General features: G+C 33.2%; 1 protein-coding gene across 7 annotated transcripts in view; it reads right to left on the bottom strand.

The window, feature by feature from the left end:
* Positions 1-15,552, bottom strand: part of SMCHD1 (structural maintenance of chromosomes flexible hinge domain containing 1) — a 133,971-nt gene that overhangs the window by 26,315 nt on the left and 92,104 nt on the right. For all 7 annotated transcript variants that reach the window (XR_014233989.1, XM_082353451.1, XM_082353448.1 and 4 more), the window contains 9 exons: positions 15,362-15,477; positions 14,245-14,309; positions 9,195-9,282; positions 8,443-8,574; positions 7,400-7,549; positions 3,059-3,185; positions 2,770-2,889; positions 1,713-1,798; positions 956-1,078 (listed from right to left, as the gene is read on the bottom strand). Coding sequence is in view for 6 of the 7 variants with exons in the window: in XM_082353451.1 (XP_082209577.1) it covers positions 956-1,078; positions 1,713-1,798; positions 2,770-2,889; positions 3,059-3,185; positions 7,400-7,549; positions 8,443-8,574; positions 9,195-9,282; positions 14,245-14,309; positions 15,362-15,477 (1,007 nt within the window). In the remaining variant the exon portion in view is untranslated. The remainder of the gene's footprint in view (positions 1-955; positions 1,079-1,712; positions 1,799-2,769; positions 2,890-3,058; positions 3,186-7,399; positions 7,550-8,442; positions 8,575-9,194; positions 9,283-14,244; positions 14,310-15,361; positions 15,478-15,552) is intronic.

Below are 15,552 nucleotides of genomic sequence, written 5' to 3'. Positions count from 1 at the left end.
GGCCACTGACCCTCCAAGCAGTCGAAAATCTGCATATAACTTCACAGTCGGTCCTCCATACCCACAGTTTCACATCCGAGGATTCAACCGTTAGGCAGTACTGTAGTCGGTATTCAGTTTAAAAAAAAAAAACTGTATAAGTGGACCCTCACAGTTCAAACCCATGTTGTTTAAGGGTCAACTGTATAGCAGTCCATCAGTATCCATAGGGGACTCGTTCCAGGAACCCCCTCAGATACTAAAATCTGTGGATACTTAATAAACCCTTTATATAAAATGTCATAGTATCTGCATATACCATCTTGTACACTTTAAGTCATTTCTAAATTACTTATAATACCTAATACAATGTAAACATTATGTAAATAGTTGCCAGCATATGACAAACTCAAGTTTTAGTTTTTGGAACTTTCTGGAATTTTCCCCCCAAATATTTTCCATCTGCAGTTGGTTGAATCGAAGGATGCAGAACCTGTGGATAGAGAGGACCCACTGTATTTTAGTCACAAGCTTGCTCAAAGTCCAACAAGGTTGAAATTTTGTGGCAGATTTCAAAACCTCATTTATTGCACTGATATGGTCACATCTACCCTTTATTCTTACCTGATCTGGTAGCAAAAACCTGCCCTAGCAATGAGAACGCTGTGTCACTGTTAAAAACATCACAATGTCTACTCTTGTACAGTAGTCCCCCCTTATCTGTGGTTCCTCTTTCCCCAGTTTCAGTTACCCACAGTCAATGGCAGTCTGAAAATATTAAATGAAAATTTCAGAAATAAACAATTCATAGGTTTTAAACTGCACACCATCTCAGTAGTGTGATGAAATCCCACTCTGTCCTGCCTGGGATCCCCAATTATCGGTATCGTCATAGCTCCATGATCTAGGATCACCGAAAGCAGATAGAAAACAAGATAATAAAATGTAATGCCTCTTAAAAGGCTTAAACACAAACCTTTCCCAAAACATCTCCACTGCCTTTAGTATAGTTAGGAAGAGTACATGATCTTCTGGGTTTTTTCTTTAGTTCTTCCTGTTCTGATACCTTTCTCTTCAAAAGTGCTTCAATGTGTGGCATCTGTAATTTAAAAAGAAAAATTAACTGCAAGGCCAATTACAGTTAGTCTTGTACCAGGCAGAGAAAATAGCAGAGAAAACCCAACAATTTAGACAACTCGAGAACATAAAGTTACAACTCAAGAACATAAAAGTTACTAAGCAGCCATTCCTTTCTTATAAGAGTATGATCATAGTAATGTAAAGAGTCAACCTCACTGATTCTTTTTTTTCTTAGTTAAGAAATATATAACGTATAATAGGACTTATGAGTTATACACATAAAGAATGTAAGCTTTAAAAAAATCTATTGTCTTTTGTTACTTTCTCTCATTTTCTTTGCCACCACATATACTGATTATCACTTAGGCCTCTTCAATGCAAGTTCTCAAGTTGGTGTATTATTAATTTAATTTATTGGTGTCATTAGATTAGAAACACAAACTGCAATTTCTTTGAAAAGAGAACTCCGTCATTGTTAGCCCATTTTAATGTCTAGTAAGTGACTAGATTATAATCCACATATGGCTTAGTACCCCAAAACAACAGTGTACATAACATTCCTAATAAAATATGAATGGTAAAAAAAAAAAAAAAATTATAGGTTAGAATTTAATTAAAAAGAAAAAACTTTCACATATACTTGGAAACTGTACCTGTTGTGTTGTAGGAATGTCAATATTGTGTGTTTTTAGTTCATTTCGCAACTGGGCCTCTTTTAATTTTGCTTCTTCAACTTGGCCTAAAATTAAAAACAAACAAACAAAAACTATCAATTTGTGATAGCCCCCAAAATACAGTTGTTGAAGAATGTTTTCAATCCCTTGTTTTTTTCCTTTTAATGACTGATGCTAAAATGAAAAATGAGGACTATTATAGAAATTTTAAATTAAACGAAAATCTAAAATTAAAGTTCATTTCTAATACACAAAAATAAAAAACAAAATTAATGCAGCTAAGGGAGGTATTATGATATGTTACAAACCACAAGTAATCTTGGAAAAGCTATTTAATTCTAATCCACGTGACTATACATAATTTATACATAATTGCGTAAGGTTATTCTAAGAAACAAATAGGACTTTTTAAAAACAAATTTTCAGTGCTACAAATTGTGTATTATTTCATTACTCTACTTAGTTCCTATTATCCTCTAAATATCCTTGACCTGTGAAAAAATCCGACAGAGCACAACTCAGCAAATGCCTTGTCTTAAACAGTATACAAACGTTATTAAAAATTGTAGCAAATATTCCATGTATTTATTAAAAAATAAATTACATATTTCTCTGCTGCAGATATTTTTAAATTGAACTACACACAGTCGCATGGCTCAAACTAAAACTTAAATTACATATCACTCTTTCAGTGATATTGTCATCCAATGTCTTTTGCCAAATGCTAGAGCTAGATATAAACCTTATTACTGTTATGTCAAAACCTTTAAATTTCTATAGATTCAGATTTCTAGTAAAAGTTTCAAATTTTTGTAGGTAAACAAGATATACATTTATTTAAAATGCAGGAATACTTCATCTTAAGAAGATCGAATGATGAGTAATATAAACCACACTACCACCTTTCTGCCGTGTCCTGCAGTTTACTTCTAAGTTCAGGAAATTAGACAATGTTTGTGTCTCATGGCCTCAACCTTCTACCTCACCATTCCCCAAAGCATCATTTTCTATTACCTTTGAACACAAAATGACTTACACTTCATCTCATCAAGGAGCTGTTTGCTGGCATCAAATAAACTTCTATACATTATAATAGACTTAGATAATTGGTCCTTTTCTTTTGTAAGTGCTGCCATTTGTTGCTGCTTCTTAACATCTAAGAAAAAATATTCAGATAATTTACTTCAATTTTTAAATTGTGACTTTTCCAAAATGTCATAACATGATTAGATAACTAGTAAGCACCATGTTAATGGAAAGCAAAACAAAGTTATATAAAGTACCACTAACTTAAGAGTTTATCCTCTATTTTCCTAGAAACTTACCATTGTAAAACATAAATGGTAGGATATATGATTCTAATGTTCTTGATAAGCCTGGTAGCCGAGGCTCAAACACAATAAAATACTCAGTGCTATCCCTTCCAGGACTATTTTCTGCCAGAACTAGACTCTGTATAAAGAAAAAAGCAGTAAGGAAAAAAGAGATTTGAAAAGGTATTTGTAAATGTATAAATGTTATATATCTCATTGTACTCTGTTTTCAAGTAAGTGGTAAATTTTAAAGGCAAAAGGCAAAATTGACTGACCTGTGAGATTCATTAAGCATTCATTAAAACATCAGCAGCACCATCCAAGACACAGAACTCTTTACCTTTTGTTATTGATTTGAAAGTCAAATTATCTTACCAATAAATAGCTTATGCAAAAATTATATACAATGGAAAACTATAAGAAAAAGTATCTTTCCAGGCCAGAAATATCAATGGCCACTTATATCCTGACTAGAAATATCTTCCTGATTCCAACCTTTAAGTTGAAGCAGTGTGAAACAGCTGATGGTGTGAAAGTTATAAAAATAATCACAAAGAAATGCACAAAGCCCAATGCTGAGTTTAAGTTACAGCTGTTACCATGGAAGTAGACCCACCAGTCCCAGGTGACCAAACAAAAGGTCCTGAAAAGCTCTAAAGATTTGTTTTTTGTTTTTTTTAATGTATTTTTCTTCATTAATGAGCACACACACACACAAACTTCTGATATACTTTGAGACCATAACATATAACTAGTAAATAATGCAATATAAATATTTATATCCTAAATAACTTCTTCAGTCTTACAAGGAAACAATAGGTACTAATTGTTTTGTTTTTTAGACCACAATAAAATTCAGATGTAAAAGTTCTAAAAATCTAAATTAATAGAACACTGTAAAACAATCCACGAAATAATAAAATTATAAGTCCATCATTAAACCAATCCCCAATCCCACCACTTAGTTTCTGAAAGCTGTTTTCAATGTATTTACATGAATATAAACACAAAAATAAAACTGTTTGCACTTTAAAAATAACATACACTTTATACTGTAGCAATTTGCTTTCAGCACTCATTTTGATCTGTCAATCAATTCAAGTGAATGTTTAAATACCGATTTTTTACATTTATGCATAGTATAGATACAATACACTATAATATCCTTTCACTGGGTGATGAACATTTCATTTAAAATTTTTTAGCTATTATTTATAATACAGGAAAGAAAGTAGCTTTCAGTACTTCTTGGTGTATTCTCTAGAATAGAGAAATATAATGACTTTTTCCCCCATAAATTTATCTATCTATCTATCTATCTATCTATCTATGGCTGTGTTGGTTCTTCATTGCTGTGCGCGGGCTTTCTCTAGTTGAGGTGAGTGGGGACTACTCTTCTTTGCGGTGTGTGGGCTTCTCATCGCGGTGGCTTCTCTTGTTGCGGAGCACGGTCTCTAGGCGCGCGGGCTTCAGTAGTTGTGGCACACGTGCTCCGTAGTTGTGGCTCGCAGACTCTAGAGCGCAGGCTCAGTAGTTGTGGCACATGGGCTTAGTTGCTCGGCGGCATGTGGGATCTTCCCAGACCAGGGATCGAACCTGTGTCCTCTGCATTGGCAGGTGGATTCTTAACCACTGAACCATCAGGGAAGTCCCTATAGTGACTTATTAAAAGTTTATTTTAATAGGTAGTATCAAATTTCCCTTCAAAAAGGCTACATCAATTTATCCTCTCACTATTAGTGTATAAGAATATCCAGTTCCCCTGATGCTTGGCCAACACTTACTATCAATCAAGTACTTCTTTTTTCTAAAAAGATGTATTAAAAACAACCAGTCATTATTGTTTTAACTAGCATTTCCCTGATTAGTACTGAGGTCATGCTTCCTGTTTATTAGTCATTTATACCTTCTCTTCCATTAACTGCCTGCTTCTGTTCTTTGGTCATTTATTTTTCTACTAGATTGTCTTTTTTCTCATTGATTTGCAGGAAGTTCTTTAGGATGTTTTAAAAATATGTTCAATATACTGTACTAATATATTGTTATACCAATATATTAATATTATTAATCCTCTATTTATATATATAGTTAAATATAAAATCTTTTCCTTTATGTCTTGTTTAAGGAGGCATTTCCTATCTCAAAGATTTATAGTTTGTAATCTGTGATGTACAGTTTACCAAGATACATGGAATAACAGAACTGAAGAGAACTGAGGAGTCCAAAACTGCATCCATACACAAATGGCAATTTGGAATATGAGAAAAGGATAAATACAGAGCAGAATAAAACTTAGACACCTCTTTCAGAAATTTCCAGATCAAGTAGGCAAATAATATAAAGAATTTGAATAACACAATTAACAAACTTGAATAATTATAAATTTAGATTAAAACTTTAAAGAAAGCAGTACAAGTTCTTTTCAAGCAAACAGGGAACATTTACAAATGACTGTTTTATACCAGTGTTTCCTAAATGTCCCTAATGATAAGAATCACCTGCACAAATCAGATTCCTCAGCCCTGCCCCAGACCTACTAAATTGATATATGGGTCAGGAGCCAAGTAGGACCTGAGAGATTTCTGCTTATTCAGTGTGATATTAGGAACCTCTAGTGGAAATTCATATGCATGACATGAAGCTGAGAGTCCATATGCAGCTGTGGGGGAATAGTTTAAGTCACCGTCTTAGCCTCAGAAATGTGTACAGCAGGGTAAGTAATTAATTTAAATGTTGAGAGTAATTTAAAATGTTGAGAACTAATTAAAATGGAAATGCTGTAATGTTCGGTTACTGCCAGACCAACCAACAAGTTGAACTTTAGGCCAGGTACAAGCTGGCAGTCTCCCCAACTGTAAGCCTAATATTGCTAAAACAATGTGATTTTAGCACTGGATTAGATAAAAAGATAAACACCGACAACAAAAAAATACAGAAAAAGGTGAAATTTCATATTTATTGGTACAGGAAGAATTATTCAATAAACGATACCCAAAACTTTAGTTAATAAATTTGAAAAAAAGATAAAAATAAAATCAAGACCAATAAAAAAATTAAAGGCCTAAGAATACGAGAGCTATCACTGTGAATACAACTCTTCCTCCTGCCCTAATATAGACAAAGCGAAAATCTAAAAGACAAACTCAGGAAAAAGCTACTTATACACAAAAGAGAATTAACATCTTTAATATAAAATTAAGAATAAAATGATGAATCTCCCAGAAGAAAAAGAGTCAAGGGACTTAAAGCAATTATACTCCAATAAAAATGTTAAAAAAAAAAAAAAAGAGTTAAGGGACAATCCTACAAAGGTCAAAACCATGAAAAATGTTCAAACCTTCCTAGTAACAAAGAAAATATTTAACAATAAAAAGAGTGGTTGAATTTTAAAAACCATTCTGTTCAGGGTTGGTAATATGAGAATGTACACGTATTTCTGGTGGGAATATAAACTGAAAGGCAATTGGCAATAACTACCAAAAGGCTAAAAATGCACACTCCCTATCTCCAATTCTACTTCTAGCAATTTCTTAAGGAATCAGATTTGTGCAAAGGATATACACAGAAGAAAGCTGATGGAAGCACTGTTGATAAAACTTTGGAAAGAAACTAAATTTTCACTTAGGATTGATCAAATAAATTATGATCATCAATACAATGATGTAGGTTTATACTTGCTGGTAAAGAAATGTATCAAGGATGTGTTAAATAAGAAAAGAAGATTTTCATGAAAGCAGAGTTCTATTACATTAATGAAATTTTACACCCTCTTCCGTGTCTATATAAATCATACTCACACAGGACATCCATGCAGGGTCAGTGTATACACAGAAAAGTGTGGAAGGTTATACACTGAATTGCTAATCATCAATATCTCTGAAGGGTGATAATATAGTGATTATTTTTGATGTTCTTGCACTGTGTATTTTTTATATAAGTAAAGCTATTTCCATTTTGGAAAAAAAATGAATAACAAAGGTAAGCTGGTTTTACTAAACTTTCCCAGATATATGTACATTTTACCTGGGCTATGTTTGATTCTATTTCTATCCACAGAATGGTAGCTTTTCAATGATACATGAATATCAAATTGTCACTGAAGTTAAAATCACTCCAGTTACAGAAAACAGTCATCCACAGAGGAAAAGAGGATCTTTCTAACAGTAACAATGATCATGGGTTCACTGTGTAATAGCTTAGAGCAAAACCTCAAAATATTTTAGCTGACTTTCCAATTTAATGCTATAATTAGAACATCTTCATAGCTATACATACAAAAGTACAGGTATTGTAATACTGTGGTTTAAAATATTAAATATAGAAACCTTATCTACCAGAAGACAAAAATATTACCGTGATTTCAGATGAACCTTTCACAAAGGGAAATTCAAGTGTTCTAACTTTCCCAATAAAGAGTGGGGTGTCATCTTCCTCATTAGAACCTTTGATGGTAGCCATTACAGTGCCAACCAAATCAATTCCAGTATGATTGTTGTAGTCATCCTTAAAGCAAACAACAAAACGTAACTAATTAGAAGTACAAAAAGATTAAACCCAGAGAAGGGCATGGACAAATCAGAAATATGACCTATTTATAAAGCCCCAAATATTAAATCATCCTGATCCTTCTTACTCCAAACACAAAATTCACTTCTCAGAGTAAGTGCTCCACAGGCAGGAAATAATCCCAGAAACCATAAAAGAACCATCTAATACAATGGCTTCCATCTAATACAATGGCTCCCAACTCTATTAAAAGGACTCCCATTTAAAAATTAGTTATGTACTATACCTTCAGCATATATATATGATCTAGGGAAGACCAGTTTAAGAACGACTCATGTGTCTAAAACAAGAAAATACACTGAAGGAGTTAAGTACTCTATCAGCCAAACTTTTCATAAAAATGACGTGCCACTAGTGTGTCTTACATGTTTTTGTTAATATTCTTAGCAGCACTATTGCTGCTTACCCTCTGGGTAACTGGAAGCTTTGAGGAGCTCATTATGATCAGCCATGAGCAGATCTCTTCAAAATAAATACTTTAACTACTTTCTGCCCCTCAGTGAAATGGACATTGAAGAATCAACTTACTTCACACATTCATAATGCATACATAAAATAGTGGATTAAAGATCTATTAGGAAAGGTAGGCAGATTTCTGCATTTTTGAGTAATTTCTACTTAGTATATCTGGATTTTATGTATAATGTTAAACATTATTTTTATTCAAGTATAAAGATATTGATATATGTATTTCATTCATCTGCACAAAGTTTTCCTATAAACTTAAACTGAATAATCCAGATATGATTCTATAATAACTATCTTGCACCCTAAAACTAGGAATAATTTTTCTTGTTAACCTTTGTAATTTGGAAGTAAATAAACATTACCGTAATACGAAGATACAAATCTTTGACCAAGGTCCTACTGGCAACTGAGCGAACATTTGAAACAGCTGGTGTAGCTGGCTGAATTTCAGGAACTAACTTCACAGGTTGATTAGGTAGAACATCCACTATAATCTAACAAAAGAAGCATTCTGATTAACAATACATTAATGGTTTAGTATTAAAGATGAAGAGAATAGAGAGCATATACTAAATGAAATGAAATATTACCTTCTAAAATGTATTTCCATTAAATTCTTAAAACTAATCAGCTTGTAAAAATTGAGGATAAAAGGCATATCAGATTAATTTTTGAATGTTAACCATCTAAAAACAAATTTAGAAACACTTAAAAATATATGTAATTTAAAAAAATTTAGTGCAGTAACAATAATGAAGATAATGTATGTGAAACTACCTTAAACTTCATTATCTAGAATCCTAGCCTGAAATGTTATTAATTGAAACATGTTCATGTACAATTGATAGGAGCAACCTTACCATGATATAGATTAAAATGTTTACTAACTGAGTCCTCGATATAAAGAGGGATGAAAAAGTAACTTCTGCATCAGGTCAAATTTAACCAACATAATTTAAGTATGTACTATGCTAAGATTCCTGAAGATGGCATTATTTACACCTTTCAACCAATAATTAACCCACTTGTAAACAAAACAACACACTCCTCAACCAAGCAAGAACATGTGAAGCTAACTAAAGCTAACTGCCATGCATAAAAAGAATAAACAAACCTGCTCACTGTTAAGGATATTTGCTTTATCCATCATAAAACCAAACTGGATACAATATGTCCCCACTTTGTTAGGAATTGCTTTATCCCTAAGTTAAAAAGAAAGAGACAAGATCACTGAAACCTTTTAAATAAAAGGGGAAGAAATTCAAAACATTAACATTTCTTTTACTTCCACAAAAAGTAAATGAGTAAGAGGAGAGTTACTATTACTACATTCACCTTCATTCACCAAATATTTCCTGCAATATCAGGCTTAATTCCAGATCCCTCTTACCTGGACATTCCATCACAAAACATCTAGAACACAAACTCTGGGTGTGGCAAAAATTGAAAGAATAGGAATACAAAGTTGACAAAGTAAACACAAAAAATGCTGCATTATATATCAAGTGAATTTTGCTTCATTTCTACACAAATTTCCTACTCAGTTTTATACTGTGAATTTATAGATTATCCAGCTCATCTTTTTATGTTGCTTTGTTTTCCATTTATATATTCTAAATATATAACTATATAACTATATATATATATATATATATATATAAAAGATATTTATTGTGATTTAATTATCAATAAAGAACTCAGTACCTAATAAGAGGTAGACTTACTAGACTATTTTGGTCACAAACACAATGAATATATAAACGACAGTCTACAGTATACCTTGCCTGATACGTGCAATGTGGTTCATGACCTCTAAGTTGGCTCTGCCATGTCACTCATATTCTCAAAATATTGGCATAATGTAGTAAACAAAGGCTGTGAACACACATCTGAATTGAAATTCTGCACTATAACATACACACAACCTTGAAGAAAATTATGTAACCTTTCTCTAGGTTGTGTTTTCTCTGAGGATAATTCCTAATAGAGTTCCAGTAGGAATGAAACAAGACTTCTGCTCCCAAATGGCAGACCAACACTTCCTGATGAAGGTAACCATATTAAAAAAAGACATCTGCTTGAAAATGTTTGAGAGATAATAAGCAAAAGTGAAAAAAATGACTCAGCAGGATACAAGATAGCATGGAGACCCTGGGAAATGAGTTTCATATTTAAGGTTGCTTGACTCCTGGGAGAATATCCTAGGAGTAGAGGTGGACCTAAAGCAGACAGGCTCCCAAAGGAAAAGCAACTGAGCTTAGAATTATCTCAATCTCTGAAAATGGACCAAAATGATAATAGACTGCTAGTGTCTATCCCAGACAACGGACAGAAGCAAATGTAAACTCCATCTGGAGAAAGAGAACATCTTAGACTTCAAATTATTTCTATAAATATGCATAAATAAAAAGTATGGTTTAAAAAAAACCCAAATAAATAGGTACATGAAGAGGCAAGAGAATCATAATGAAAGCCAACAGAAACAAGAGACAATCAAAACAGACCAAAACGAACTCCAGACAGATTTCAGTAAACTCTGATTACTGCTCAAGGTAATAAAAGACAAGACTGAAAATTCCAACAGAGAACTGGACCTTTAAAAAAAAACTAAAAATACCAAACAGAAATTGATAATTCGAAGATGAATTTAATAGCAATTAGATACCACTGAACAGAGAGAGATTAGTTAATTGAAGGTAGCTGAGAAGAAAGTATCTCGAATGAAGAAAGACAAAAATATGGCAAATAGAGAAAAGAGGGTAAGAGAGAATACTATAAGGACTAAGTGCATGTAAATAAGAGTGTAAGGAGGAGAAGAGGGAAAGAATGAGGCAGAAGCAGTATTTGATGAAATAATGGCTGACAATTTAAAAAAACTGAACAAAGACCACAAAATCAAAGCCTATGAAAACAAAAAGGATAAATTTCAAAAAAATCCAAACATAGGCACATCACAGTAAAACTGCTGAAAACAAAATTCAAAGCAACCAAAAAGGAGGGTAAATGATGACTTTTCAAAGTAACAACAGTTAAGACTGATCGTTAACTTCTCAACAGAAATGATGGGACAGTGAAAGATGGCTTGAAAGTACTGCAAGAAAGAAACGGCCAACCTAGAAAATCATGTCCAGAAAAATATTTTTCAAGCATGAAGATGGAATATATTTTTAGGTAAAAATTAGATAATTTGTCACCAGCAGCTGTGCACTCGAAAATATTAAAGGAACTTCCTCAGATGAAAAATGATCCCAGATGGAAGCCCTGAGTTGAAGATTAACAGAAAGGATAAATGAATTAGTTTAAGTCTAAATGAACACTGACTATATAAAATAATAATGCCATGACAGATTTAATATACACAACAACAAAGGCATGTTAAGTTGGGAGAGAGAAAATGGCACTTAAGTGTTCTAAGATTCATGCACTGACCAAAAAGAGGGTACAAAATGTAAATTGCCATTTAGACACTGATATGTCAACTATGCATGTTGTAATCCCTAAATTAATTAATTTAAAAAATAAACAGAATCACTTAGAAAATAGTAAAAAATTGAATAACTACCAAGTTAATGAGGAATAGAAAGTGAAAATAAAAACAATAAATTTTTTAAAAAAGAGAAAGGAACAAAGAATAGTTGGATCAATAAAAAACAGTAAGATGTAGACTCAAAAAGCAAGCATTGGATCGTTCTCAATGGTGAAAAACTGAAATCATTTCCAATAAGATCAGGAACAAGACGAGGTTGCCCACTCTCACCACTATTATTCAACATAGTTTTGGAAGTTTTAGCCACAGCAATCAGAGAAGACAAAGAAATAAAAGGAATCCATATCAGAAAAGAAGAAGTAAAACTGTCACTATTTGCAGATGACATGACACTATACATAGAGAATCCTAAAGACGCTACCAGAAAACTCCTAGAGCTAATCAATGACTTTGGTAAAGTAGCAGGATACAAAATTAATGCACAGAAATCTCTTGCATTGCTATACACTAATGATGAAAAATCTGAAAGAGAAATTAAGGAAATGATCTAGCTTAAGGAACTAAAAAGGGTTGTTTATAGATGTTGATTTCAATGTTATTTATAATAATGAAAATGGAAATAATCTATTTAGCCCAAAATATGTGAATAGTTCAGTAAATTATGATGTATTTTCAAAATAAAATAATCTATTAAAAAAAAAAAGCAAGCGTTGGACTTCCCTGGTGGTGTAGTGGTTAAGAATCTGCCTACCAATGCAGGGGACACGGGTTCGATCCCTGGTCCGGGAAGATGCCATGTGCTGCGGAGCAACTAAGCCTGTGTGCCACAACTACTGAGCCTGTGCTCTAGAGCCCGTGAGCCACAACTACTGAGCCCATAAGCCACAACTACTGGAGCCCATGCACCTAGAGCCCGTATTCCACAACAAGAGAAGCCACCGCAATGAGAAGCCCGCGCCCCGTGACGAAGAGTAGCCCCCACTTGCCGCAACTAGAGAAAGCCTGCACACGGCAACGAAGACCCAAAAAAATAAATTAACTAATTTTAAAAAAGGCAAGCATTTTTGAAATATGTAATATCTAAACTTTTCAATTAAAAATTATTATCATTATTATTATTTTTTGGCTGCACTGGGTCTTTGTTGCTGCGCGCAGGCTTTATCAATAAAGAGAGAGAAATATCAATAAAGAGAGAGAAAACTTAAAAGGAAACCAAAAACAAATTCTGCAGCTGAAAAGTACAGTAACTGAAGTGAAAATTTCACTACAGGTATTCAAAGGCAGATTTGAGTAGGTAGAAGAATTAGCAAACTTGAAGATAAGACAGTGGAAATGACAGAGTCTGAGGAACAGAAAGAAAAATGATTGAAGGAAAGTGAACAGAGCCTAAGGGACCTGAGATGCCATCAAGTGGACCAACATACACATTGTGGGAGTTCAAGGAGAAAAGAGGGAAAAGGGGGCAGAGACCATGTTTGAAGAATGGCTGAAAACTTCCCTAGTTTGATGAAAGACATGAATATAAATATCCAAGATGCTCAAGGAATTCCAAGTAAGATAAACTCAGAGACCCACACCAAGACACATTATTACAAACTTTCAAAGGACAAAGAAAAAGAGGATATTAAGAGCAGCGAGAGAAGAGCAAATCACTACATACAAGGGATCCTCAATAAGATGATGAGATTTCTCATCAGTAAATTTGGAAGGCAGTGGGCCAATGTTTTCAAAGTGCTAAAAGAAAGAAACTGTCAACCAAGAATCCTATATCCAGCAACTGTTCCTCAAAAGTGAGGGAGAAATTAAAACATTCTCAGATAGGAATTCCCTGCAGTCCAGTGGTTAGGACTCTGCACTTCCACTGCAGGGTGCACGGATTCAATCCCTGGTCAGGGAACTAATAAGATCCTGCATGCCACACAGTGCAGCGACATTCTCAGATAGACAAAAGCTAAGGGAGTTCATTACCACTACACCTGGCCAGGAAGAAATGTTCATGGGAGTCCTACAAGGTAAAATGAAAGAACAATAGACAGTAACTTGAAGCCACACGGCAAAATAAATACCTCAACAAAGGTAAATACACAGGTAATTATAAATGCTGGTATTATTGTAACAATGATTTATATCTATACTTGTACCTTTTGCTTTCTATATGGCTTAATAAACTATACACTTAAAGAAATAAAACAAAGCAATTATTAGTCTAAAAGGAAAGGAACATTTCTAATAAATAAAAGAAACCTTAGACACCATCTCTCCAAAACCATTTTCAGATTTCAAAGCACAGGTCCAGACTAAAGAAGCAACACTCAAAGTCACACAATTAAACAATGAAAACCTAGTTCAGCTTTTTTACTTCATAAGATCTTAAGTTTAGAATTACAGAAATGTCCTATACAATAAAATATAAAGTGCTCTGACAACAGAATTCTTCTGACGTTTTTGATAGTTTTGAAAACAAATGTATCTATCACAACAATCTTTCCCCAAACCGTTTCACAAAGTTTGCAAACAAAATATTTTCTCAAAAAACTTCCTGACCAAAAAATTAAGAAAATAACACTTTCTATTCAATCATAAATTATTTCTCCCTAGCTGAGCAGGCAAATGTTGCCAAGGCTGATTACCTTCATAACAAAATATGCATTAAAATATGAAACAATTTGAGAAATACCTGAAGTAGAAGCAGCCATCTTCCTTGTCATTATCCTTTATTTTATTACAACTAAATGTTTCTGCCTAGAAGGAAAAGTAGGAAAGAAGAGGAAGAGGGAGAAATCACAAACTTTTAACACAGTGTATTTACAATGAAAATTTATTTTTCCTTTCACCAAGTGTGAACCCAGATCACATCCGGATTGATAAATACACACAAACACACCCCTACATGTATATATCTTTACCATGCATGTATGACACAAAAGTGAGATTAGTCACAATGGAAAGATATACCATTAATTATTAAAGGGCACAAAACAGATCTTAGAGGTGGTGACATAATTTTAAGGTAATAGCAGCTTGATGGGACTGATGGTATAAATTAAGGAAGCTAGTTTCCTAAACAGATGACTAAACTGAACCATAAATCCTGAAAGATGTCATTAAATCAGGACCCCTGATATAGCTTGGTTTAGTTTCCAATTTGAGATTTATTTTAGATTGGCACTGGCTGGTATGGTAGCCAATAACTACATATGACTACTGAGCACTTGAAATGTGACTGGTCCAAATTGAGGTGTTGTAAGCATAAAATACATACCAAATTTCAAAGACTTGGAAAGATATAAGAATGTAAAATATCATTATTAAATTTTAAAATATTGAGTTCATGGTGAAATGGTAATTTTTTTGTATATTAGTTTAAAACTATATTAAAATTAATTTTACTTACTTCTTTTTACTTTTTAATGTGGCTACTAGCAGAATTCAGAATTTGAGTATCACGTGGCTGGTATTATATTTCTATTGGACTGTGTGGCTTCGGACTCTCAAACTGTTCTCTCCACTCTACCCCCTTCTTTAATTTACTCTGTAGTCTATCAATCACATCTCCTTCTCTCACTTTTCATATTATCTCTTAGTGATATTTAGCTTTTTGCCTTGTGCTACTGTTCTTTAGACTTAATTCTGAAACATGCTCTGATGCATCTTTTAGAAATCGTTAAGTGATGGAATAGGTTACTTTCTAGTTCTCCAGGATATACACACTGCATTTTTATATTAAATTACATTTAATTTTATGTTAAATGTAAGAGCTACTTTTAATTTCTAAAATGCTTTCTATGACTCACATTTGCTGGTGGTCGGTTCCCACTGTTTGACAGTTTCCACATTTTCATGGAAATACGTGCTGGATTAATATTTTTAATGATACTGTCATCTTCAGAAATAACAGTAATCATAAAATCTGTAATGATGAACATTAAAAAATTATTTTCTTTCTAGTTCAATTAGTGGATTTGGCTAAATAACTGTATGTCTT

This window comes from Balaenoptera borealis, assembly GCF_965194805.1.
Source record: "Balaenoptera borealis genome assembly, chromosome: 14".
In the NCBI taxonomy this organism is placed as follows: Eukaryota; Metazoa; Chordata; class Mammalia; order Artiodactyla; family Balaenopteridae; genus Balaenoptera; species Balaenoptera borealis.
Note: the sequence above shows the minus strand (reverse complement) of the source record. Positions and strands in the feature narration are given on the sequence as shown.